This window comes from Hypomesus nipponensis, chromosome 9 (assembly GCF_054491055.1).
Source record: "Hypomesus nipponensis isolate SF chromosome 9, ASM5449105v1, whole genome shotgun sequence".
NCBI lineage: Eukaryota > Metazoa > Chordata > Actinopteri > Osmeriformes > Osmeridae > Hypomesus > Hypomesus nipponensis.
In genome coordinates this window covers 3,859,811-3,882,341 of record NC_140369.1, presented here as the reverse complement: position 1 = coordinate 3,882,341, position 22,531 = coordinate 3,859,811, and the positions used below count along the sequence as shown (strand labels likewise).

The 22,531-nt window shown below is 47.5% G+C and overlaps 4 protein-coding genes and 1 long non-coding RNA gene across 5 annotated transcripts; 4 read left to right on the top strand and 1 right to left on the bottom strand.

Annotated features, from left to right (window-relative positions):
* The first annotated feature begins 1,477 nt into the window (after positions 1 to 1,477).
* On the top strand, positions 1,478 to 3,666 carry LOC146272405 (uncharacterized). The gene is made up of 10 exons (XM_084705510.1): positions 1,478 to 1,483; positions 1,675 to 1,858; positions 2,155 to 2,168; positions 2,331 to 2,460; positions 2,563 to 2,622; positions 2,750 to 2,764; positions 2,855 to 2,908; positions 3,143 to 3,205; positions 3,388 to 3,477; positions 3,599 to 3,666. Exons 1-10 carry the CDS (start codon positions 1,478 to 1,480, stop codon positions 3,664 to 3,666), a joined length of 684 nt encoding a protein of 227 aa, XP_084561636.1.
* A 3,469-nt stretch (positions 3,667 to 7,135) lies between these two features.
* Positions 7,136 to 9,002, top strand: LOC146272404 (uncharacterized). The gene is made up of 6 exons (XR_014766672.1): positions 7,136 to 7,519; positions 7,605 to 7,724; positions 8,026 to 8,144; positions 8,230 to 8,380; positions 8,485 to 8,603; positions 8,677 to 9,002. It is a non-coding gene; the product is annotated as an uncharacterized LOC146272404 (long non-coding RNA).
* A 1,035-nt stretch (positions 9,003 to 10,037) lies between these two features.
* On the top strand, positions 10,038 to 13,334 carry LOC146272403 (uncharacterized). Its single transcript, XM_084705506.1, has 3 exons — positions 10,038 to 10,048; positions 11,653 to 11,947; positions 12,047 to 13,334. Exons 1-3 carry the CDS (start codon positions 10,038 to 10,040, stop codon positions 13,253 to 13,255), a joined length of 1,515 nt encoding a protein of 504 aa, XP_084561632.1. The 3' UTR covers positions 13,256 to 13,334.
* Positions 13,335 to 15,016: 1,682 nt separating this feature from the next.
* On the bottom strand, positions 15,017 to 16,030 carry LOC146272402 (protein disulfide isomerase CRELD1-like). Its single transcript, XM_084705498.1, has 4 exons — positions 15,973 to 16,030; positions 15,582 to 15,677; positions 15,342 to 15,482; positions 15,017 to 15,237 (listed from the first exon to the last, which is right to left on the bottom strand). Exons 1-4 carry the CDS (start codon positions 16,028 to 16,030, stop codon positions 15,017 to 15,019), a joined length of 516 nt encoding a protein of 171 aa, XP_084561624.1.
* Positions 16,031 to 16,946: 916 nt separating this feature from the next.
* LOC146272401 (uncharacterized) lies at positions 16,947 to 20,181 on the top strand. The gene is made up of 11 exons (XM_084705799.1): positions 16,947 to 17,001; positions 17,150 to 17,176; positions 17,933 to 18,211; positions 18,438 to 18,489; positions 18,527 to 18,813; positions 18,916 to 18,975; positions 19,103 to 19,117; positions 19,208 to 19,261; positions 19,496 to 19,558; positions 19,741 to 19,830; positions 19,952 to 20,181. Exons 1-11 carry the CDS (start codon positions 16,947 to 16,949, stop codon positions 20,059 to 20,061), a joined length of 1,092 nt encoding a protein of 363 aa, XP_084561925.1. The 3' UTR covers positions 20,062 to 20,181.
* The last annotated feature ends 2,350 nt before the right edge of the window (positions 20,182 to 22,531 follow it).

Below are 22,531 nucleotides of genomic sequence, written 5' to 3'. Positions count from 1 at the left end.
AATTAAAAAAAAACAGTCCAACCAACATTTTAAAACTAACCTACGCCCCTGGAATTGACTCAGTGTTCATTTTGATTTATTTACTTCTGCCGAAAAAGAAACAAAATGTGGCTTTGAGTGAGTTAATGAGTTTTTCAAACTATATTGTACAAATGTGTAGGTTAAAAGACACTCCTATATGCCAAAGACTTGAGTTGTTGGAAGTAAAAGTTACTCTCATTAAGTCAGGAGTATTGTGACTGTGCGTTGAGGGTTTTCCTCACCCCTGGTGGTAATTACCATCTTGCAAAGGAACACTGTGCCAGGTTAAAGACAACAGTTTTCTGTTAAATTGTTGAGTTCCTAGATCAATGAATGTGTGGAAACAATGTCCACGACAATACTACGTGTTGGTAAGCTTCTTGTGAGATTCTTCTGGTCTTGGCATCCTGAAACTATGAATAAATGGAATAAAAACCTGATGACTACTATTTGCTTTCTCCAGATGTGACAAAGTGTGAATGCCTACTCTCTTGATTCAACTCACCACATGGTTTTTTCAGTTCTCCCATTCAGAGCTCATTGTGTGGTTACTGATGCTTCAACGTCATTTCAGTCAGTCACACCAGCCCCCAGTCCTGTTCACTCACTGCTAATGTCTGTCCTTCTGTAACATGGGTGTGCTGCACTCCAACACAGGTCCAATGCTGTCAGCCATCCTCTTCCTCTGTGAGTGTATATTTTTATTATAATTTGCAGATATGCATATGTCTGATGCTCTTACTTCCTGTCATTTTATTTAGGTGCTGTTTGCCGTCAAAGTGCTCAAGGTCAGTAAAAATGAATGTTGTCGTTTACATTACAACGATAGACTCACTCTACTTTACCAACACTTGGCCAACCCTTTCTCGTCCGAACTAGAACATTTCTCCCTTTACCCCAAGGTTCATTAGATGAATTGCCTTCATTCAAGACACTTGTATTGTTACATGTCTGCTACTGTTTTGTTATTGACTTGTAGCCTGTTTAAATAAATGTTATAGGCGTAACACTATGTGGTAATATAGGCCCAAGTAAAGCAGAGCAAAGACTATTCTTTCACTACCGTATATTTAGGCCTAACTGTTTTGGTAAACGGGACTGGTTAAACATGCTGGCGTTCTTTTATTTGTGCAAACACATCCCAATTTGCAACGTTGACAACACTTATATTTAATAAAGGGTTATGTAGAGCAGCAGGCACAGCTAATTACAATGTAGCCATACTTGTAAATATAAGTGGCAAGTAAACTTGAAACTAATATATTTAGTGCAAATAACCAGTTCCTTTCAAATTAATTTATCGTCCGGACGAGAAAGTATTCTATTTTTTATTATCATTATTTTTTTAAGTCCATTCCGGGGCACTTTTTAAATGTATGAAAATGGACAATATTTAACCAAATTAAAATAGCACAATAGAAAAACGTATAGCAATTAGCACAAATATTGGTGGACTATGAGAGTGAGTTTTATATTTTTTATCTGCAGAGGTATACCATATGACAATGAATCAGTGATAAACACTGACTATTCCTGTCTTCAGATCACGCAGATCGTACTCAGCCCAAAATGACAGTGAGTCCAGCAGTCATCAGAGAGACAGACTCTGTTCTGCTGAGATGTGAGACTCCTCCACATCTCCCTGTGTCTCAGTGTTACATCGACATAGGGAGCCAGCATCCTCTCCACTCCTGTGAGATCACATACACAGGGACTGCCCTCCTCACAATGACAGGTCAAAGGTCAGCTGCTGAGGTCACAGTGAAATGTTACTACTATACTGCAGGAAGCTTGACTCCATCCCTTCTCAGTGACCCTGTCTCAGTCATTGTTCTAGGTAAGACATTTACCACTAGTGTTGACCTAATTTACCATAATGACTTACATCAAGGAAGAAGTGCTGTAGGGGGGTGAGACACAAACAATAATCTCTCTTGTCAACAGAGATACAGGGACAGAGCTTCCGTAGCTTTTTGGTCATTAAAGTGTATCTATTAAGGCCATGGTGATATGTGAATTACATCATTATGCCACAGTTTACAATATACACTTTCTCCTCACAGTTTATGTGAAGAAAGCTGAGACTGGTACTAATGATCGGTCATTGATTGTGCCGTTCTGTTTACTTGGCAGGACAGAGTCCAGTGGTGAGTGTCCATGCTAGTGAGAACATTATCATCACCTGTTCACTTCCTGGATCTGCCCTTACTGACACCAGGTGTAATCTCTACATTGGAGAGGAGAGGACGCACTTCCTAACAAAACAGATCAACCCCAAACAATCCTCAAAACAGCATTGGTTCTGTCAGTTTTTCCTTTCTAAAGATGATCTGCTCAGACGTCTCCAGCCTGTGTTGCGTAAAGAGGTGAGCTGTGACTATGGAGTGGGTCCAGCACTAAACTTTCTGTCTCCACGCAGTGATGGGTACAACTTAGCAGGTGAGTCACTTAGGGTATCAGTATTTGACAAACCTTGCTCCATTTACCCACTGTGTCAACATTACCCCACAATAGAACCATGGCAATCTAATCTGGTTTTAGATGTGATGGTAGCTGATACTCCTGATCCAACAACTACTCAGACACCAACACAAACTTCAGGTAGGAATAACTATTTTTTGCATGACTTTGAATATCAATTGAAGGCAATACACTTATACAATATTAATCCGTCATGATAATGCTAAATTCTCGTTCGGCTCAATGGCTGCCTCTACTTTTCCCTCAGAATATCAAACTTCACGTGAGTTTCCGTTTTCTTAAACACACAGATGTTCTGTTCATCTTTCACCTCTGATTGTTGAGTTGTGATTATTGTCCCTCTGGTGTCCAGGTTTGACTGATGGTACCTCTGCACCCTCTGATACTACTGAGAGTTCTGCTGCTGGTGAGTAGGTTCTTCATCCTCTGGAACACCAGAAACAGAACCAAAGGAGGAGATTTCAATATGTTTTGGACTCACCTGCTACCTGTAAGCTAAAGTCTCACTTTAAAAGGATGGAATGAAGCAACTGTTATTTACAGTGGTCTGCATTCAAAATACAGCTTTTTCTAACCAATCCTTGTTTTTTAGTTGGTACTATAATGGTCTAAGTTCAGAACTTTCATAAGGATTTTTCAGCAGGTACAACAGCAGGAACAACATATCCTCCTTCTGGTACCCAAACACAATCAAGTAGTGCAAGTGAGTGGGCCCAGTAATGAATAAAGTCCAAAGATGTTTGTAGTTCATTGGGTGTGTTACAGTATTACTCATTAGTCTTGTAAAAGAGGTAGTGTTGAGCCGTATAACCCAGGCACAGTCATTCTGTCTATGTTCTTCCTCTATTTGGTTCCTAATTGCTTGTGGTCTAATGTTACGTCCAGAACCTCAGCGGTCTACAAGAGTCGACTCATCTCCAGGTTCCCAAGTGAGCTCTGCTGTGCCCTTTGATTCCAGATGGGTCACGATTACAGGTTACCTGTTTTATCTTTTCAAACACAAGCTTCAAGTGAAAAACCTTGTCAGGTGGCTGAATTTCAAACATTTTAAACAATAACTTTAAGGCTAATGGCTTATTATTGTGTCACCATACAGGAACCCAGATCTTACTGGTGGTGGTGGGTGTGGCTGCTTCTACTGTTGGTGTGACCCTGGGGGTCTGATAGCTGTCTGTGTCCGCTGGAGGAGCAGTGAGTACATCTGACTGGATACTTTCTCTGAGGACGAAGATTCTCCAGTTGCAGCTCACAAGGCCTGACCTGTAATGTAGAGAGGTCTTTTACACTCCATACTGTACTCTGTGTGTTCAGGGGTTCATTCTTTTGGTGGTATTTTACAGGGAAAAATCACTCCAAAAGGTAGGAAAGTCCCTTTGTATCTTGAGAGATCTTGCTTCTTAGTTCATGGCAAAATATTTATAGTACATCCTTTTTCTTTCCCCTGTATGTGCTGCCACCCCTGTACACAGCAGTGAAGGTATGCTCCAGAGAAACAAAGTAACAAACACATGCTGCTAAAAGTACACTTCCACTTCCTGTTCAGGCAGGCACCACAGGCCCACTTCCACTTCAGGGGCAAATTCTGAGCTCTGGTGGTTTAATGATCTCAGAAATGGTTCTTTATTTAAGTCGCATTTACAGAATGTTTTCTTTGTTGTAGATAAAATGCGCATGGGGCCTGTGAGCAGTCAAAGCCATGTGAGCGTTAATGTGGTTGCTGTACACTGTTCTTTTGTTGGTTATTTAAATCCACATTTTTTGAGTAATTTCAGATTGTTAACCTGAGATAACAATGTAATATCAAATGTAATTAATGTTAATATTATAAGATTCTGTTGTAAAACAAAACTTTTTTTTTTATCATGTTACATCAGATATACTGTCAAATACAGATGAAATCTTTCCCCAACCTGTAGGTGGAGCCTGGGAATCCTGGGCTCTACAGTCTGATCACCGCAGTCCCATCTGTGGCTGTGCCCTCAGGTGAGCCTCTCCCTCCTGCTCACTCACCACCCCTGGGTTAAAGATCCTGGGTTAAAGCCCCTGGGTTAAATATCCTGGGTTAAAGCCCCTGGGTTAAAGATCCTGGGTTAAAGCCCCTGGGTTAAAGATCCTGGGTTAAAGATCCTGGGTTAAAGATCCTGGGTTAAAGATCCTGGGTAAAAGATCCTGGGTTAAAGATTCTGGGTTAAAGATCCTGGGTTAAAGCCCCTGGGTTAAAGCCCCAGGGAGCTCACATTAACTACATGAACTCTGACCAAAAAACTCAAGTGAAACACTTTCAAATGCTGCTCTTCCTGGTTTGTGCATGCAAGGCCAGAGTATCTCATGTTTAGTATAGTTTGAGAACTGTTGGCAGATTAAATTTGAAAGTTTGAATATGTATGTAAACCCTGACTGTGAGGTAATGTTCACAAACACACTAAAACAAACACAAATATTCATTTGCAACACACAGGCTCCTCGGGAGAGAATGCAAGGACCTCGGACAACGATGAAGTAAAATGTCTAATCGTGTCTCAATTCTTTACGTGCCTTGTTGGCTGCATCAGTAATGAGTATGTACAGCTCTGCGCATGTCTAATCTTAGACATCTGTGGTTTCCTGTAGTCTGACACGTACCATGTGTACTGCTCCATCACTGAGAGACCCACCACTGAGAGAGCCCTCACAGCTGCCCAGCGTGACACCTTCTACAGTCTTCAGCAGCCTCGCTGAAACCACAGTTCTGTCAGCGCCTTCATCTGGTTTTCATGTTTTGAGAATAATCTAACAAAACACTTGTAACGATTGCAGTGCAGACTTTAAAATGTAGCCTTGCCTTTTCCTCAAACCTTATCGATTCTTATGAACAAGCTACTTAAACCGATAGCCTTTGTAGTAAATATTAAGAATAGAGTAAGTTTTAAGAATAGAGAATTGATTGTGGGTGCCACCGTAGCTCATATGAGCTGAGACCTTGATGCAGCATCCTCGGTAGAATCCAGCACCGGTCATTTCTTCATGTCTCTCTCCCTACGTTTCCTGTTTATCTCAACTGTCTCTATCTAATAAAGGCCAGCAATATATCTTTAACAATTCAGCATATTTTATTGTACATGTGGTTTTACAGGCAGGCACTAGAGACTGCCTCTGACCATTTCAATGCTAGGGAGGAGAACGCAGAACCTCCTCAGGGTATACCTGCTGGGCGTGGGCAGTCTCTTCACACATCCACCGCCTCCTTGGACTCATAACATGGAGGGGGACAGTGGGAGTGTGAGCACACCTACCACTCCTGCAAATGTGGGATACAGATGGGCACTAGAGACTGCCTCTGAAACGACAACTCCTGACCATTTCAATGCTAGGGAGGAGACACCAGAACCTCCTGAGGGTTCAGCTGGGGACCAGAAGCCATCACCCTGCCCTGACTTGGAGATCCCGGGAGAGGACTCAACTAGGTCCAACATGTCCAGGGTCCCACCTGTCTCTCAGAAGAATGACTGAAAACAAATAAAATACATAAAAAATAGGAAAGCTGACAGACCAGCTACAGATCCAGCTTCTCAATGGTCTCTAATAGTCCAGATGGTACTCTAAAATTACTTGACAATATTCAAATCAATTGTTATTGATGAATGGTGCTTGCCATGGCCAAATCTTCTTGCTGTGTAAGCCATGATTGCAGTTGAATAAACTGAAAATAGATGTGTTTAAAGCTTCCGCAGGTAAAAGGGACTGATGTCATCAGTACTTCCCATACTAGACCTGTACGATAATATTTATAAAGTAGTAGGCTATATGATCAAGGAACACACAATAGGCATGATGTTTGATAATTTAGTCGATTGCCTAACTCCTTTACAACTGCAGACCGAAAAATCGTAAACGATACTGTGGTTGGATTTGTCAAAACACTGTGGGGAGTCTGTTTAGAACTCTGTGGGTGAATCAAGGGGTTCCAGGTAAGTAGGCCTTGTTAGCAAAAACAGGGTCTTCCTTGTGATGAAATGATAGGATGTGTGGAGCATGAATTTTGAGGTATGAGTCATAAAAGTATAATATAAGGAATAATACCGTATATTCAAAATGCACAAGGTAATCTGTCTCTAAACCTAGTATGAAATAGTGCTAGGCTACATGTGCACCTTTGAAGATGTACAATAACATCACACTTGTTTCATTCAAATAAGACATTATAAAGCTTGTTATCTATTGTACTTGCTGAATTAAACAATGGTGTTTTGAGTGGTAGTATAGGTTGATCCCGAAAATGGTGATGATGTAAAAATGTGCTAATCGATTTAAACTTGGAACTTTTGACAGCATGAAAGCAATCTCTACATCTCTAGGCTACAACCTCATTTATCGCAATCACAATAACATCTTGTACAATAATATCCAAAATATTTCAGAAGCAAATTGTAAGTTCAAAAACAGACATAACTAAATAATTGGATGTAATAAAAATAATGTATATTATTTATATTATTTCCAAGTCGGATTGGCATGTGCTCATCGGCACTAAATTGACCAAACAAATTGCCAATTGGGCGGATCAAAGTGAAGAAACCCCTGTACTCCTGTGTGGTAACAACCACTGAGAAAGTCACTTCATGATGGGGATCCAATTTAACTTCAGGTGCGTTAGAATGAAGTATTGCCAACCTCCAATATGATTGGTCGTCCAATTTGAGCGCACACCTTAAAGCTGTGTCGAATGTGTATTTGTGGTATGTTGGGTAGGGTGGCGTTGAGAGGTTGTTCAACATGGTGCGGTGTAATTCTCTTTTTCGCGTCTTGGTACTGACTTTGGCCTGTTTTGTAGCAGTTTCCTATGGAAGTATTAGAGATGGGAGCACATTTAGGTTAACAAATGAAGAGACTGATCCGACGGAATTCGAAACCAACTTTAGAAGAGGCTTTCTTCGTGACGCAAATGAGCCCAGCTCTCCGCCTGGTGTCATAACTAGAAACGGCTCTCTTGCCTTTGATTCAGATGATCGGGAGGCTAACCAAACTACAAGCATGGATTGTGAGTATAGCCTACAGCATCCCTCAAATTGGCTAGCGCGTGTAGCGGTTCCTCCACTATGTGTAACTTGCTTTTGTTATCTTAGCTTGGCACCTGTTGATGAATGCTAAACTAAAACGGATGGGACCTACGGTGAGGTGTGCTGAAGATGCTATGACCTTGCGGATGAAGGGACGGAAGGCTCCCCATTTTCTGGTTGACAATGGTAAGGTCAATGATGCATTTCTGTGGATTTCCGGTTCAAACTGAGGGTAGTTTGATTTAAGGCAGTGGTTGTCAACCCTGGTCCTCACTCGGGGCACCCTTTCCTGCACATTTCGGATGTTTCCCTTCTCCAACACCTGATTCAAATGAATGGTCATTAACAGGCTTCTGCATAACTAGGTAACAACCCATTCATTTGAATCAGGTGTGTTGGAGCAGGGAAACATCTAAAACGTGCAGGACAGGGGGGGTACTTGAGGACAAGGGTTGAGAACAACTGATCTAAGGATCTGCTTTTTCAGGTGACGGGACTCTCATTCCCTTGACTCGGCTGCCTTCTCGGTGTGGATTCTCTGTGAGAAGGTCACGCAGAGATGTGCTTTTTGTAGCTCCATACCAAGGTTGCCATGTTACTGAACAGGTAATTCATAATGAAAGCATAAAACTGACTAAACACACCTCTCTATTTGGTGTAATTTGAGCCAAGTGGCCTACTCTTCCAACAGGGTGGCGATCACGTACTGCATCTAAAGCTGTGGGGGGAATCCATGAAAATGTCTTGTCCACTTGACCCTCCTCGCCCTAAAGTCTCCTGCCTCAGGAATGGCATGGTGTTAAATATGGGTAAAACTGCAGCAGAGGCACTCTTCGTAAAAGGTACATTGCAGCAGTTTCTCATGAGATGTTATGAAACATTCCAGTCATCGAGGAGCTGTAGTTTGACAACCATTTGTTAAAGACTAATGTAAACTTGTGTTTAGTCTCCAACGTATGGGAGCCCCTGCTGTCATCCAGACAACTGTGTGGCTTTACTTTGGCTTCATCACGTAGAGGATTGATGATCAGGGCTCCTTACAAAGAGCCCTGCGTCAAGATGGAGGTTTGGTGCCAACTTATTTGTCACATTTAAATGGTACCTTGGGGGTCTTCCACTAATGCTTTTATATTTACAGGATGAAGTACATGTTGTTTACCTGCTGCTGAATGGCCAAGAGTTGGTAGTATCCTGCCCTTCTACACCTGCTGCTCCGGCAACCCCTTATGCCCATACACCGGCCCTTCCTTACCCTCAGGATCCAGGGTCCCCCCAGTATCCAGGGCTGCCAGGGTCCCCCCGACCGTTCCAGACTATTGCTGGATCTTCTGAGTCAGTTGAGCTGCCTCCCTACCCTGTGTTCCCTGGACCGGTCCCCTTCGAGTCCCCTCAGTTTCCAGGTTCCCCCGGGTCTCCTCAGTTTCCAGGGTCGCCAGGTTCCCCCGGGTCTCCTCAGTTTCCAGGGTCGCCAGGTTCCCCCGGGTCTCCTCAGTTTCCAGGGTCGCCAGGTTCCCCCGGGTCTCCTCAGTTTCCAGGGTCGCCAGGTTCCCCCGGGTCTCCTCAGTTTCCAGGGTCGCCAGGTTCCCCCGGGTCTCCTCAGTTTCCAGGGTCGCCAGGTTCCCCCGGGTCTCCTCAGTTTCCAGGGTCGCCAGGTTCCCCCGGGTCTCCTCAGTTTCCAGGGTCGCCAGGTTCCCCCGGGTCTCCTCAGTTTCCAGGGTCGCCAGGTTCCCCCGGGTCTCCTCAGTTTCCAGGGTCGCCAGGTTCCCCCGGGTCTCCTCAGTTTCCAGGGTCGCCAGGTTCCCCCGGGTCTCCTCAGTTTCCAGGGTCGCCAGGTTCCCCCGGGTCTCCTCAGTTTCCAGGGTCGCCAGGTTCCCCCGGGTCTCCTCAGTTTCCAGGGTCGCCAGGTTCCCCCGGGTCTCCTCAGTTTCCAGGGTCGCCAGGTTCCCCCGGGTCTCCTCAGTTTCCAGGGTCGCCAGGTTCCCCCGGGTCTCCTCAGTTTCCAGGGTCGCCAGGTTCCCCCGGGTCTCCTCAGTTTCCAGGGTCGCCAGGTTCCCCCGGGTCTCCTCAGTTTCCAGGGTCGCCAGGTTCCCCCGGGTCTCCTCAGTTTCCAGGGTCGCCAGGTTCCCCCGGGTCTCCTCAGTTTCCAGGGTCGCCAGGTTCCCCCGGGTCTCCTCAGTTTCCAGGGTCGCCAGGGTCGCCAGGTTCCCCCGGGTCTCCTCAGTTTCCAGGGTCGCCAGGGTCGCCAGGTTCCCCCGGGTCTCCTCAGTTTCCAGGGTCGCCAGGGTCGCCAGGTTCCCCCGGGTCTCCTCAGTTTCCAGGGTCGCCAGGGTCGCCAGGTTCCCCCGGGTCTCAGTTTCCAGGGTCGCCAGGGTCGCCAGGTTCTCCAGGGTCGCCAGGGTCGCCAGGTTCCCCCGGGTCTCAGTTTCCAGGGTCGCCAGGGTCGCCAGGTTCCCCCGGGTCTCCTCAGTTTCCAGGGTGGCCAGGTTCCCCCCAATATCCATGGCTGCCAGGTAACCCTGGGTCTCCCGGGCTGCCAGGGTCCCCCAAGCCGTTCCCAACGACTGCTGGATCTTCTGAGTCAGTTGAGCTGCCTCCCTACCCTGTGTTCCCTGGACCGGTCCCCTCCGGGTCCCCTCAGTTTCCAGGGCTGCCAGGGTCCCCCGGGTCCCCTCAGTTTCCAGGGCTGCCAGGCTCCCCCGGGTCCCCTCAGTTTCCAGGGCTGCCAGGCTCCCCCGGGTCCCCTCAGTTTCCAGGGCTGCCAGGGTCCCCCGGGTCCCCTCAGTTTCCAGGGCTGCCAGGGTCCCCCGGGTCCCCTCAGTTTCCAGGGCTGCCAGGGTCCCCCGGGTCCCCTCAGTTTCCAGGGCTGCCAGGCTCCCCCGGGTCCCCTCAGTTTCCAGGGCTGCCAGGCTCCCCCGGGTCCCCTCAGTTTCCAGGGCTGCCAGGCTCCCCCGGGTCCCCTCAGTTTCCAGGGCTGCCAGGCTCCCCCGGGTCCCCTCAGTTTCCAGGGCTGCCAGGCTCCCCCGGGTCCCCTCAGTTTCCAGGGCTGCCAGGCTCCCCCGGGTCCCCTCAGTTTCCAGGGCTGCCAGGCTCCCCCGGGTCCCCTCAGTTTCCAGGGCTGCCAGGCTCCCCCGGGTCCCCTCAGTTTCCAGGGCTGCCAGGCTCCCCCGGGTCCCCTCAGTTTCCAGGGCTGCCAGGCTCCCCCGGGTCCCCTCAGTTTCCAGGGCTGCCAGGCTCCCCCGGGTCCCCTCAGTTTCCAGGGCTGCCAGGCTCCCCCGGGTCCCCTCAGTTTCCAGGGCTGCCAGGCTCCCCCGGGTCCCCTCAGTTTCCAGGGCTGCCAGGCTCCCCCGGGTCCCCTCAGTTTCCAGGGCTGCCAGGCTCCCCCGGGTCCCCTCAGTTTCCAGGGCTGCCAGGCTCCCCCGGGTCCCCTCAGTTTCCAGGGCTGCCAGGCTCCCCCGGGTCCCCTCAGTTTCCAGGGCTGCCAGGCTCCCCCGGGTCCCCTCAGTTTCCAGGGCTGCCAGGCTCCCCCGGGTCCCCTCAGTTTCCAGGGCTGCCAGGCTCCCCCGGGTCCCCTCAGTTTCCAGGGCTGCCAGGCTCCCCCGGGTCCCCTCAGTTTCCAGGGCTGCCAGGCTCCCCCGGGTCCCCTCAGTTTCCAGGGCTGCCAGGCTCCCCCGGGTCCCCTCAGTTTCCAGGGCTGCCAGGCTCCCCCGGGTCCCCTCAGTTTCCAGGGCTGCCAGGCTCCCCCGGGTCCCCTCAGTTTCCAGGGCTGCCAGGCTCCCCCGGGTCCCCTCAGTTTCCAGGGCTGCCAGGCTCCCCCGGGTCCCCTCAGTTTCCAGGGCTGCCAGGCTCCCCCGGGTCCCCTCAGTTTCCAGGGCTGCCAGGCTCCCCCGGGTCCCCTCAGTTTCCAGGGCTGCCAGGCTCCCCCGGGTCCCCTCAGTTTCCAGGGCTGCCAGGCTCCCCCGGGTCCCCTCAGTTTCCAGGGCTGCCAGGCTCCCCCGGGTCCCCTCAGTTTCCAGGGCTGCCAGGCTCCCCCGGGTCCCCTCAGTTTCCAGGGCTGCCAGGCTCCCCCGGGTCCCCTCAGTTTCCAGGGCTGCCAGGCTCCCCCGGGTCCCCTCAGTTTCCAGGGCTGCCAGGCTCCCCCGGGTCCCCTCAGTTTCCAGGGCTGCCAGGCTCCCCCGGGTCCCCTCAGTTTCCAGGGCTGCCAGGCTCCCCCGGGTCCCCTCAGTTTCCAGGGCTGCCAGGCTCCCCCCAATATCCATGGCTGCCAGGTTACCCTGGGTCTCCCGGGCTGCCAGGGTCCCCCAAGCCGTTCCCAACGGCTGCTGGATCTTCTGAGTCAGTTGAGCTGCCTCCCTACCCTGTGTTCCCTGGACCGGTCCCCTCCAGGTCCCCTTTGTTTCCAGGGCTGCCAGGTTCCCCCCATTATCCATGGATGCCAGACTCCCCCGGGTCCCCCCATTATCCATGGATGCCAGACTCCCCCGGGTCCCCTCAGTTTCCAGGGCTGCCAGGTTCCCCCGGGTCCCCTCAGTTTCCAGGGCTGCCAGGTTCCCCCGGGTCCCCTCAGTTTCCAGGGCTGCCAGGTTCCCCCGGGTCCCCTCAGTTTCCAGGGCTGCCAGGTTCCCCCGGGTCCCCTCAGTTTCCAGGGCTGCCAGGTTCCCCCGGGTCCCCTCAGTTTCCAGGGCTGCCAGGTTCCCCCGGGTCCCCTCAGTTTCCAGGGCTGCCAGGTTCCCCCGGGTCCCCTCAGTTTCCAGGGCTGCCAGGTTCCCCCGGGTCCCCTCAGTTTCCAGGGCTGCCAGGTTCCCCCGGGTCCCCTCAGTTTCCAGGGCTGCCAAGGTCCCCCGGGTCCCCTCAGTTTCCAGGGCTGCCAGGGTCCCCCGGGTCCCCTCAGTTTCCAGGGCTGCCAGGGTCCCCCGGGTCCCCTCAGTTTCCAGGGCTGCCAGGGTCCCCCGGGTCCCCTCAGTTTCCAGGGCTGCCAGGGTCCCCCGGGTCCCCTCAGTTTCCAGGGCTGCCAGGGTCCCCCGGGTCCCCTCAGTTTCCAGGGCTGCCAGGGTCCCCCGGGTCCCCTCAGTTTCCAGGGCTGCCAGGGTCCCCCGGGTCCCCTCAGTTTCCAGGGCTGCCAGGGTCCCCCGGGTCCCCTCAGTTTCCAGGGCTGCCAGGGTCCCCCAAGCCGTTCCCAACTACGGGATCTTCTGAGTCAGTTGAGCTGCCTCCCTACCCTGTGTTCCCTGGACCGGTCCCCTCCGGGTCCCCTCAGTTTCCAGGGCTGCCAGGTTCCCCCGAGTCCCCCCAGTATCCAGGGCCACCAGGTTCCCCCGGGTCCCCTCAGTTTCCATGGTTTCCAGGGTCCCCTCAGTTTCCAGGGCTGCCAGGCTCCCCCGGGTCCCCTCAGTTTCCAGGGCCGCCAGGTTCCCCCGGGTCCCCTTTGTTTCCATGGCTGCCAGGGTCCCCCAGACCCACTCATCCCCAGAGGCCTCCCTGTTTTCACTCCGCCCACTACAAACACAAGGCAAAGAGGGTTAAGCAGATGGTCCCACCAGTCTACAACATCATGTTCCAGGACGATGCTTCACTTCGGTCAAATGTTACACGGGCTCCAACAGGGACCCCCAAGTCTTTCACCACTGCCGGTGTTGAGGACCAGAGGAGGATTCCTGGGTTTGGTTCTGGCAGTAGGGGTGCCCTCCCCCCTCCACCTGCTGAGGACTCGTAGCAAGTGACTCATAACAATTCTTTTTTGAGTAGTTGTGTAATGTCACTTCTGCACTTTTTAATAAAGAATTCTTAACTTTAAACTGACTTGATTGAAATGTGTTGCTGTCATTTCTGTATGGAATGTTTGAGATCATTAACTGGTTTGATTCAAATGTTTGAAACATCACTGAGTTGGTGGTTTTTAACATGCGGTTCTGCCAAATGAAGCATAGCGCAAGTTCAGTCAGGCAAGACCGATCCCTGCACTCCAGCATACTTGATAATGTCCACTTCACTCCTCCAAGAGTGCTCGACTTCCTCTGTTCCTATGTCGGGCTTTCATTTGGGTTCAGTTCGAGTTGCGCTCCCGTCTATCAATTAAACGCTGTCACATTATCCCGTGCCTTTTAAATACGAGTCTCTCCCTGTGTAGTTTGTCCATGCTATCAAGTGTGCGATCCTCCACCTCCTCGTCGCCACCCGGTTCCTCGTCTGCTCGTCGACTCGTTGGTCGTCGGCTGCCGCCACCGCCACCAGTGTCTGGACTCCGTGGGGTTTTCTTCTTCGGATGTTGGGCAGGCGCCCGTTGATCTAATTCCCCGGAGTCTAAGCTCCAAACACTAGTACATTTATCATTCTGTAATTATCATCTTTCACTCATCCCAGGTCTCTCCTGATTGAACTGGATTTGTGTAATGTACATTCACAAGTCAGTTGGTAAGCCTCCTCACTCAAGTCTGACCAATAGTGTTCGCGTTTGTCTGCCCCTCACAAAGGAAGCAGAAGCTGAAGTGACTTTCTGGAGAGAATTATTGGGTTTTAGTGCTACTGTATAAATGTGTAGGCTATTGATTTTTCATGTCAAGAGATGTATCCCTGTTGTCGTTAAATTGGCACAATCCATCCATAAAACTGGGTTGATTTCTATACCCGTGGTCCTCATCTTGGGTATGCAAAGGCCATGGTACTAGCAGGTTGACTGGTATTGTTTTAAATGGCGCTCAGAACTAAGAACATCACATGACGCTCTAATTTTCGGCACTTCCTGCAGCCTCCAAGACCGAATCCCAGCCGGCTGATTTTCAGCAATAACCCACGATCGCGTTTACAACATTTCTACAAGTGAGTTGTCAGCCTGATAATGGTAATCATGAAGCGGAGTGACAGTCACGGTGATGTTATCGCCAAATATCCTGGAATTCTTCTCGTCCAATTAAATTACTTGGAACAAACTGTTAGACGACAATAGGTCCAATTTCTGTCTGAAGACTTGTATACCATTCGGTTGTCGTACAGCTTTTTGTTGGAGTAAGTCCTACATTAACCTTAATCACAAGTGCTTCATCCTAAAGACATCAGTGTTGATGTTAAATGACAAACCATAACATACAAAATGAAACTGACCATATGTTGAGATTTAATTATATTTAATTCACCTTATTGATCTTTAAAGTAATTCAAGATGTGACACTACTTCGTCTTTAAAATAACTGAGTCAAACTTATTTAGTGCAGTTTGAGAACCTTTCATCAAAAATGTCAAACTGTGTGAAGACTGTGGTGCCGTATGCAACCATACACATTTCAGGACATGCAAGATAACAACAAAAAATAAATTTGGTTAACATATTGAACACAACTGGACCCATACAGAATAAACTGTATCGACCTTGATACAAATCACACCAGATAAAAACCTAAGACTGTCTATACAAGTGTGATTATCGTGTCGAAATGGCCACCCAGCATTTCATTTCACTGACAAAGATACAAAAATGGCCTTTTAGCTTAGGGCCTTTTCAGAAAACGTCCCATTGCACGTTCTCCCCTGTCCGAGAGCCAGTGACCAGCCATGGCCGCCACGGCCCCCATGAAGATGGAGGTGAACACCATGTCACCCTTGGCAGCCAGAGTGGCCAGTGCACAGAGCAGCACGCCAAAGAACATCTGCTGTAGAACCTCCACTTCCTCCTCCTGGATGTCCTCAAACAAACTTCTCTCATGGTCACCTGGTGAAGGAGTAGATCGGTGAGAATGATGAGGCCAGGTGTGTTTGTGGACCCTTACTGCTCCGTTGGAATGACAATGCAACTGTGTGTGTGTGAACACTTACTGGGCCTTCGCTTTTGAACGCAGACATTGTTTTTTCGGGTGAGCCCCTCAGCACAGTCACAGCTGAAGGAACCCTCTGTGTTGGTGCAGATCTCATCCAGTCCTGGGCAAGCCAGCACCCTCTCAGCGCACTCATCTATGTCTGACAGAAATGCAGAGTGTAATAAACACACACACCCACACACTCACTGTTTAATGGAATCTGTCTCTCTCTCACCAACCTTGTCTCACGCACACCTACCTAGACACTTAGCTCCTGTAAGTCTGTATCCAGAGGCACAGCTTCTGCAGCGGGCAGACCCTCTGCCCATACAGCCCACACACGCAGGGTCACAACCTGGGGGAAGGGGCAATTGGGGGAGGGGGAGGGGCATCTTTGACAGTGAGTTCCCCGTACATAACACGCCAGTCCTTAGATAAGTAAATACAAAGATCATGAAGGATGGGAGAGGTGATTATGGGAGCTATCCTGCACAAAGCAGCAGAAATAAGGAAATATGGGGCACAGCCCAGTAATGCCATCGACTGACTGTTTCAGATGAACTCAAGTCAACCGCAGTTGTTTTATTTGAAGCTCATAAGGTGTTATGGTGACACTAGTGCTGCATGCATTCTTAGAAACATGTGCTCACCCAACAGTATGTTTCTATGTATCTGCATATTGTGCAGCTTGTTGCTTCCCTCCACCATCCCCCATGCTGTCTGTATTCGTGTCCATCAGAGGGTTTTTACTAGATAATTACTGCTCTATTATAGGTGATTCTAAGTTTTCAAACTGGGGGTGCAAAGGGTAGTTTTTTGATTACAAAAATATGCTCAAAATACATAGAAGATCTTAAAATGTAAAATGAATCATTAGAGTACAACAAATCATGATAGAACATACAACTCGTCTCTGACATCACACAAAATGTTCAAAATTCATTTGATCTTTATTTTATTTTGTTAAAATTATTTGATAGTTTAATTTTTTCATCCCAACAGCAAATGCACCCCTTACACCCTCTGTAAACTCGACTTTGATTGTATGTAATGTACATACATGTGCCATCTTAACTTCTCCAAAGCAGGAAGTTAAACAGATTTCAACTGCAATAAATGATCAAATCAATATGCGTGTACTGATTGAATTTAAAATGCAAAGTTGTCAGAGAACAGGGATTGGTGAGGATGACAAATACATTTCATTTGATCGGCAGAGAGGCTTCTTCACTAGAGCCAAGAACAGACAATGCCCCAAAACCTGAAAAACAAGGCAGCTGCACAGGTCAACATATCAAGCTGAAAGGAGGAGCAAGGGAACCCAGGGGTCTGAAATAACAAACAAGGCAAATAAGGCGCAAGCAAAAACTAATCATGATCAATTCACTCTAGAGAACTCCTCAGCCTCCTCTGCTGGTGACTGCTGGTGCTACAGGTGCAGGTCTGACAGTGTGACAAAGAGTGAATACTTCGTATCTTGATTCAACTCACCGCATGCTTTTTTTCAATTCTCCCATTCAGAGCTCATTGTGTGGTTACTGACGCTTCAACGTCTTTTTTCAGTCAGTCCCACCAGCCCCCCAGTTGTGTTCACACACACTGCTAATGTCTGTCCTTCTGTAACATGGGTCTGCTGCACTCCAACACAGGTCCACTGCTGTCAGCCATCCTCTTCTTCTGTGAGTGTATATTTATATTATCATTTGCAGATATGCATATGTCTGATGCTGTATGGAAACATAGTTTAATTTAAATGTGTTGTTTCAGAAGATGGTAGCTCTGAATGGATGGGTTATTGTTCATCTTACTTCCTGTCTTATTATCTAGGTGCTGTTAGCCGTCAAAGGGCTCAAGGTCAGTAAAAATGAATGTTGTTGTTTACATTACAAATATAAACTTACTCTACTTTACCTACACATGGTCACCACTTTACAATGACATTACAGATTTGGCTTCACTTTATATTAGCTCATATTAACATCCATGTATGGTAGGAATACATTTTTTCAAAGAGTACAAAGGCACATTATGGGGTAGGGGTGTAAGGGGTAAGTGGATGTTGTAAGATGCAATCGAAGGTTGATTCAGCAAAAAGATCAATGTTAACATTCACTTACCCATGGAAACCTTTTTAAATGTATGCAATGGACGGAATTCAACCCATTTAGAAAGTTTTGCAACTAACACTGATAATGGTGTACTATGCATCTAGAATAAGTTCGAGTTCATAATGTAAAAAAGGTTAGTACTGCAGGCGACAATGTACCAGTGATAAACACAGACTATTCCTGTCTTCAGATCTCACTGATCCTCCAAAGCCCAGACTGACTGTAAGTCCAGCAGCCATCAGAGAGACAGACTCTGTTCTGCTGAGCTGTGAGACTCCATCTTCTCTCTCTGTGTCTGAATGTTATTTTGACTTTCATTGGAAGACTTTCCACACTCAACAACCACCTTGTCATAAGACGTTCACAGGAACACAGATTCTCAGTATGACAGGTCAAAGGATTCCAGCTGAAGTCAAACTACAATGTTATTACAAAGCTAAAGGTTGGAAGTATGCATTCCAGACTGGTGTACCGTAATCTTGTCTATGCTGTTGCCTTATAGATCAGCCCAAAATGACAGTGAGTCCAGCAGTCATCAGAGAGACAGACTCTGTTCTGCTGAGATGTGAGACTCCTCCACATCTCCCTGTGTCTCAGTGTTACATCGACATAGGGAGCCAGCATCCTCTCCACTCCTGTGAGATCACATACACAGGGACTGCCCTCCTCACAATGACAGGTCAAAGGTCAGCTGCTGAGGTCACAGTGAAATGTTACTACTATACTGCAGGAAGCTTCACTCCATCCTTTCTCAGTGACCCTGTCTCAGTCATTGTTCTAGGTAAGACATTTACCACTAGTGTTGACCTAATTTACCATAATGACTTACATCAAGGAAGAAGTGCTGTAGGGGGGTGAGACACAAACAATAATCTCTCTTGTCAACAGAGATACAGGGACAGAGCTTCCGTAGCTTTTTGGTCATTAAAGTGTATCTATTAAGGCCATGGTGATATGTGAATTACATCATTATGCCACAGTTTACAATATACACTTTCTCCTCACAGTTTATGTGAAGAAAGCTGAGACTGGTACTAATGATCGGTCATTGATTGTGCCGTTCTGTTTACTTGGCAGGACAGAGTCCAGTGGTGAGTGTCCATGCTAGTGAGAACATTATCATCACCTGTTCACTTCCTGGATCTGCCCTTACTGACACCAGGTGTAATCTCTACATTGGAGAGGAGAGGACGCACTTCCTAACAAAACAGATCAACCCCAAACAATCCTCAAAACAGCATTGGTTCTGTCAGTTTTTCCTTTCTAAAGATGATCTGCTCAGACGTCTCCAGCCTGTGTTGCGTAAAGAGGTGAGCTGTGACTATGGAGTGGGTCCAGCACTAAACTTTCTGTCTCCACGCAGTGATGGGTACAACTTAGCAGGTGAGTCACTTAGGGTATCAGTATTTGACAAACCTTGCTCCATTTACCCACTGTGTCAACATTACCCCACGATAGAACCATGGCAATCTAATCTGGTTTTAGATGTGATGGTAGCTGATACTCCTGATCCAACAACTACTCAGACACCAACACAAACTTCAGGTAGGAATAACTATTTTTTGCATGACTTTGAATATCAATTGAAGGCAATACACTTATACAATATTAATCCGTCATGATAATGCTAAATTCTCGTTCGGCTCAATGGCTGCCTCTACTTTTCCCTCAGAATATCAAACTTCACGTGAGTTTCCGTTTTCTTAAACACACAGATGTTCTGTTCATCTTTCACCTCTGATTGTTGAGTTGTGATTATTGTCCCTCTGGTGTCCAGGTTTGACTGATGGTACCTCTGCACCCTCTGATACTACTGAGAGTTCTGCTGCTGGTGAGTAGGTTCTTCATCCTCTGGAACACCAGAAACAGAACCAAAGGAGGAGATTTCAATATGTTTTGGACTCACCTGCTACCTGTAAGCTAAAGTCTCACTTTAAAAGGATGGAATGAAGCAACTGTTATTTACAGTGGTCTGCATTCAAAATACAGCTTTTTCTAACCAATCCTTGTTTTTTAGTTGGTACTATAATGGTCTAAGTTCAGAACTTTCATAAGGATTTTTCAGCAGGTACAACAGCAGGAACAACATATCCTCCTTCTGGTACCCAAACACAATCAAGTAGTGCAAGTGAGTGGGCCCAGTAATGAATAAAGTCCAAAGATGTTTGTAGTTCATTGGGTGTGTTACAGTATTACTCATTAGTCTTGTAAAAGAGGTAGTGTTGAGCCGTATAACCCAGGCACAGTCATTCTGTCTATGTTCTTCCTCTATTTGGTTCCTAATTGCTTGTGGTCTAATGTTACGTCCAGAACCTCAGCGGTCTACAAGAGTCGACTCATCTCCAGGTTCCCAAGTGAGCTCTGCTGTGCCCTTTGATTCCAGATGGGTCACGATTACAGGTTACCTGTTTTATCTTTTCAAACACAAGCTTCAAGTGAAAAACCTTGTCAGGTGGCTGAATTTCAAACATTTTAAACAATAACTTTAAGGCTAATGGCTTATTATTGTGTCACCATACAGGAACCCAGATCTTACTGGTGGTGGTGGGTGTGGCTGCTTCTACTGTTGGTGTGACCCTGGGGGGTCTGATAGCTGTCTGTGTCCGCTGGAGGAGCAGTGAGTACATCTGACTGGATACTTTCTCTGAGGACGAAGATTCTCCAGTTGCAGCTCACAAGGCCTGACCTGTAATGTAGAGAGGTCTTTTACACTCCATACTGTACTCTGTGTGTTCAGGGGTTCATTCTTTTGGTGGTATTTTACAGGGAAAAATCACTCCAAAAGGTAGGAAAGTCCCTTTGTATCTTGAGAGATCTTGCTTCTTAGTTCATGGCAAAATATTTATAGTACATCCTTTTTCTTTCCCCTGTATGTGCTGCCACCCCTGTACACAGCAGTGAAGGTATGCTCCAGAGAAACAAAGTAACAAACACATGCTGCTAAAAGTACACTTCCACTTCCTGTTCAGGCAGGCACCACAGGCCCACTTCCACTTCAGGGGCAAATTCTGAGCTCTGGTGGTTTAATGATCTCAGAAATGGTTCTTTATTTAAGTCGCATTTACAGAATGTTTTCTTTGTTGTAGATAAAATGCGCATGGGGCCTGTGAGCAGTCAAAGCCATGTGAGCGTTAATGTGGTTGCTGTACACTGTTCTTTTGTTGGTTATTTAAATCCACATTTTTTGAGTAATTTCAGATTGTTAACCTGAGATAACAATGTAATATCAAATGTAATTAATGTTAATATTATAAGATTCTGTTGTAAAACAAAACTTTTTTTTTTATCATGTTACATCAGATATACTGTCAAATACAGATGAAATCTTTCCCCAACCTGTAGGTGGAGCCTGGGAATCCTGGGCTCTACAGTCTGATCACCGCAGTCCCATCTGTGGCTGTGCCCTCAGGTGAGCCTCTCCCTCCTGCTCACTCACCACCCCTGGGTTAAAGATCCTGGGTTAAAGCCCCTGGGTTAAATATCCTGGGTTAAAGCCCCTGGGTTAAAGATCCTGGGTTAAAGCCCCTGGGTTAAAGATCCTGGGTTAAAGATCCTGGGTTAAAGATCCTGGGTTAAAGATCCTGGGTAAAAGATCCTGGGTTAAAGATTCTGGGTTAAAGATCCTGGGTTAAAGCCCCTGGGTTAAAGCCCCAGGGAGCTCACATTAACTACATGAACTCTGACCAAAAAACTCAAGTGAAACACTTTCAAATGCTGCTCTTCCTGGTTTGTGCATGCAAGGCCAGAGTATCTCATGTTTAGTATAGTTTGAGAACTGTTGGCAGATTAAATTTGAAAGTTTGAATATGTATGTAAACCCTGACTGTGAGGTAATGTTCACAAACACACTAAAACAAACACAAATATTCATTTGCAACACACAGGCTCCTCGGGAGAGAATGCAAGGACCTCGGACAACGATGAAGTAAAATGTCTAATCGTGTCTCAATTCTTTACGTGCCTTGTTGGCTGCATCAGTAATGAGTATGTACAGCTCTGCGCATGTCTAATCTTAGACATCTGTGGTTTCCTGTAGTCTGACACGTACCATGTGTACTGCTCCATCACTGAGAGACCCACCACTGAGAGAGCCCTCACAGCTGCCCAGCGTGACACCTTCTACAGTCTTCAGCAGCCTCGCTGAAACCACAGTTCTGTCAGCGCCTTCATCTGGTTTTCATGTTTTGAGAATAATCTAACAAAACACTTGTAACGATTGCAGTGCAGACTTTAAAATGTAGCCTTGCCTTTTCCTCAAACCTTATCGATTCTTATGAACAAGCTACTTAAACCGATAGCCTTTGTAGTAAATATTAAGAATAGAGTAAGTTTTAAGAATAGAGAATTGATTGTGGGTGCCACCGTAGCTCATATGAGCTGAGACCTTGATGCAGCATCCTCGGTAGAATCCAGCACCGGTCATTTCTTCATGTCTCTCTCCCTACGTTTCCTGTTTATCTCAACTGTCTCTATCTAATAAAGGCCAGCAATATATCTTTAACAATTCAGCATATTTTATTGTACATGTGGTTTTACAGGCAGGCACTAGAGACTGCCTCTGACCATTTCAATGCTAGGGAGGAGAACGCAGAACCTCCTCAGGGTATACCTGCTGGGCGTGGGCAGTCTCTTCACACATCCACCGCCTCCTTGGACTCATAACATGGAGGGGGACAGTGGGAGTGTGAGCACACCTACCACTCCTGCAAATGTGGGATACAGATGGGCACTAGAGACTGCCTCTGAAACGACAACTCCTGACCATTTCAATGCTAGGGAGGAGACACCAGAACCTCCTGAGGGTTCAGCTGGGGACCAGAAGCCATCACCCTGCCCTGACTTGGAGATCCCGGGAGAGGACTCAACTAGGTCCAACATGTCCAGGGTCCCACCTGTCTCTCAGAAGAATGACTGAAAACAAATAAAATACATAAAAAATAGGAAAGCTGACAGACCAGCTACAGATCCAGCTTCTCAATGGTCTCTAATAGTCCAGATGGTACTCTAAAATTACTTGACAATATTCAAATCAATTGTTATTGATGAATGGTGCTTGCCATGGCCAAATCTTCTTGCTGTGTAAGCCATGATTGCAGTTGAA

What these genes read in the sequence shown, in the direction of transcription:
- LOC146272405 (XM_084705510.1), top strand. An exon ending in TGATGGGTACAACTTAGCAG is followed by an intron (nt 2,461 to 2,562) that starts GTGAGTCACTTA and finishes ATCTGGTTTTAG; the next exon opens with ATGTGATGGTAGCTGATACT. An exon ending in TACTGAGAGTTCTGCTGCTG is followed by an intron (nt 2,909 to 3,142) that starts GTGAGTAGGTTC and finishes AGGATTTTTCAG; the next exon opens with CAGGTACAACAGCAGGAACA.
- LOC146272403 (XM_084705506.1), top strand. An exon ending in TTTGTTTCCAGGGCTGCCAG is followed by an intron (nt 11,948 to 12,046) that starts GTTCCCCCCATT and finishes CAGGGCTGCCAG; the next exon opens with GTTCCCCCGGGTCCCCTCAG.
- LOC146272402 (XM_084705498.1), bottom strand. Translation starts at nt 16,030, where the DNA reads ATGGTGGAGGGAAGCAACAAGCTGCACAATATGCAGATACATAGAAAC. An exon ending in TACAGGAGCTAAGTGTCTAG is followed by an intron (nt 15,483 to 15,581) that starts GTAGGTGTGCGT and finishes CATTTCTGTCAG; the next exon opens with ACATAGATGAGTGCGCTGAG. An exon ending in CGTTCAAAAGCGAAGGCCCA is followed by an intron (nt 15,238 to 15,341) that starts GTAAGTGTTCAC and finishes CTCCTTCACCAG; the next exon opens with GTGACCATGAGAGAAGTTTG.
- LOC146272401 (XM_084705799.1), top strand. Translation starts at nt 16,947, where the DNA reads ATGGGTCTGCTGCACTCCAACACAGGTCCACTGCTGTCAGCCATCCTC. An exon ending in TGTCTCAGTCATTGTTCTAG is followed by an intron (nt 18,212 to 18,437) that starts GTAAGACATTTA and finishes TTCTCCTCACAG; the next exon opens with TTTATGTGAAGAAAGCTGAG. An exon ending in TGATGGGTACAACTTAGCAG is followed by an intron (nt 18,814 to 18,915) that starts GTGAGTCACTTA and finishes ATCTGGTTTTAG; the next exon opens with ATGTGATGGTAGCTGATACT.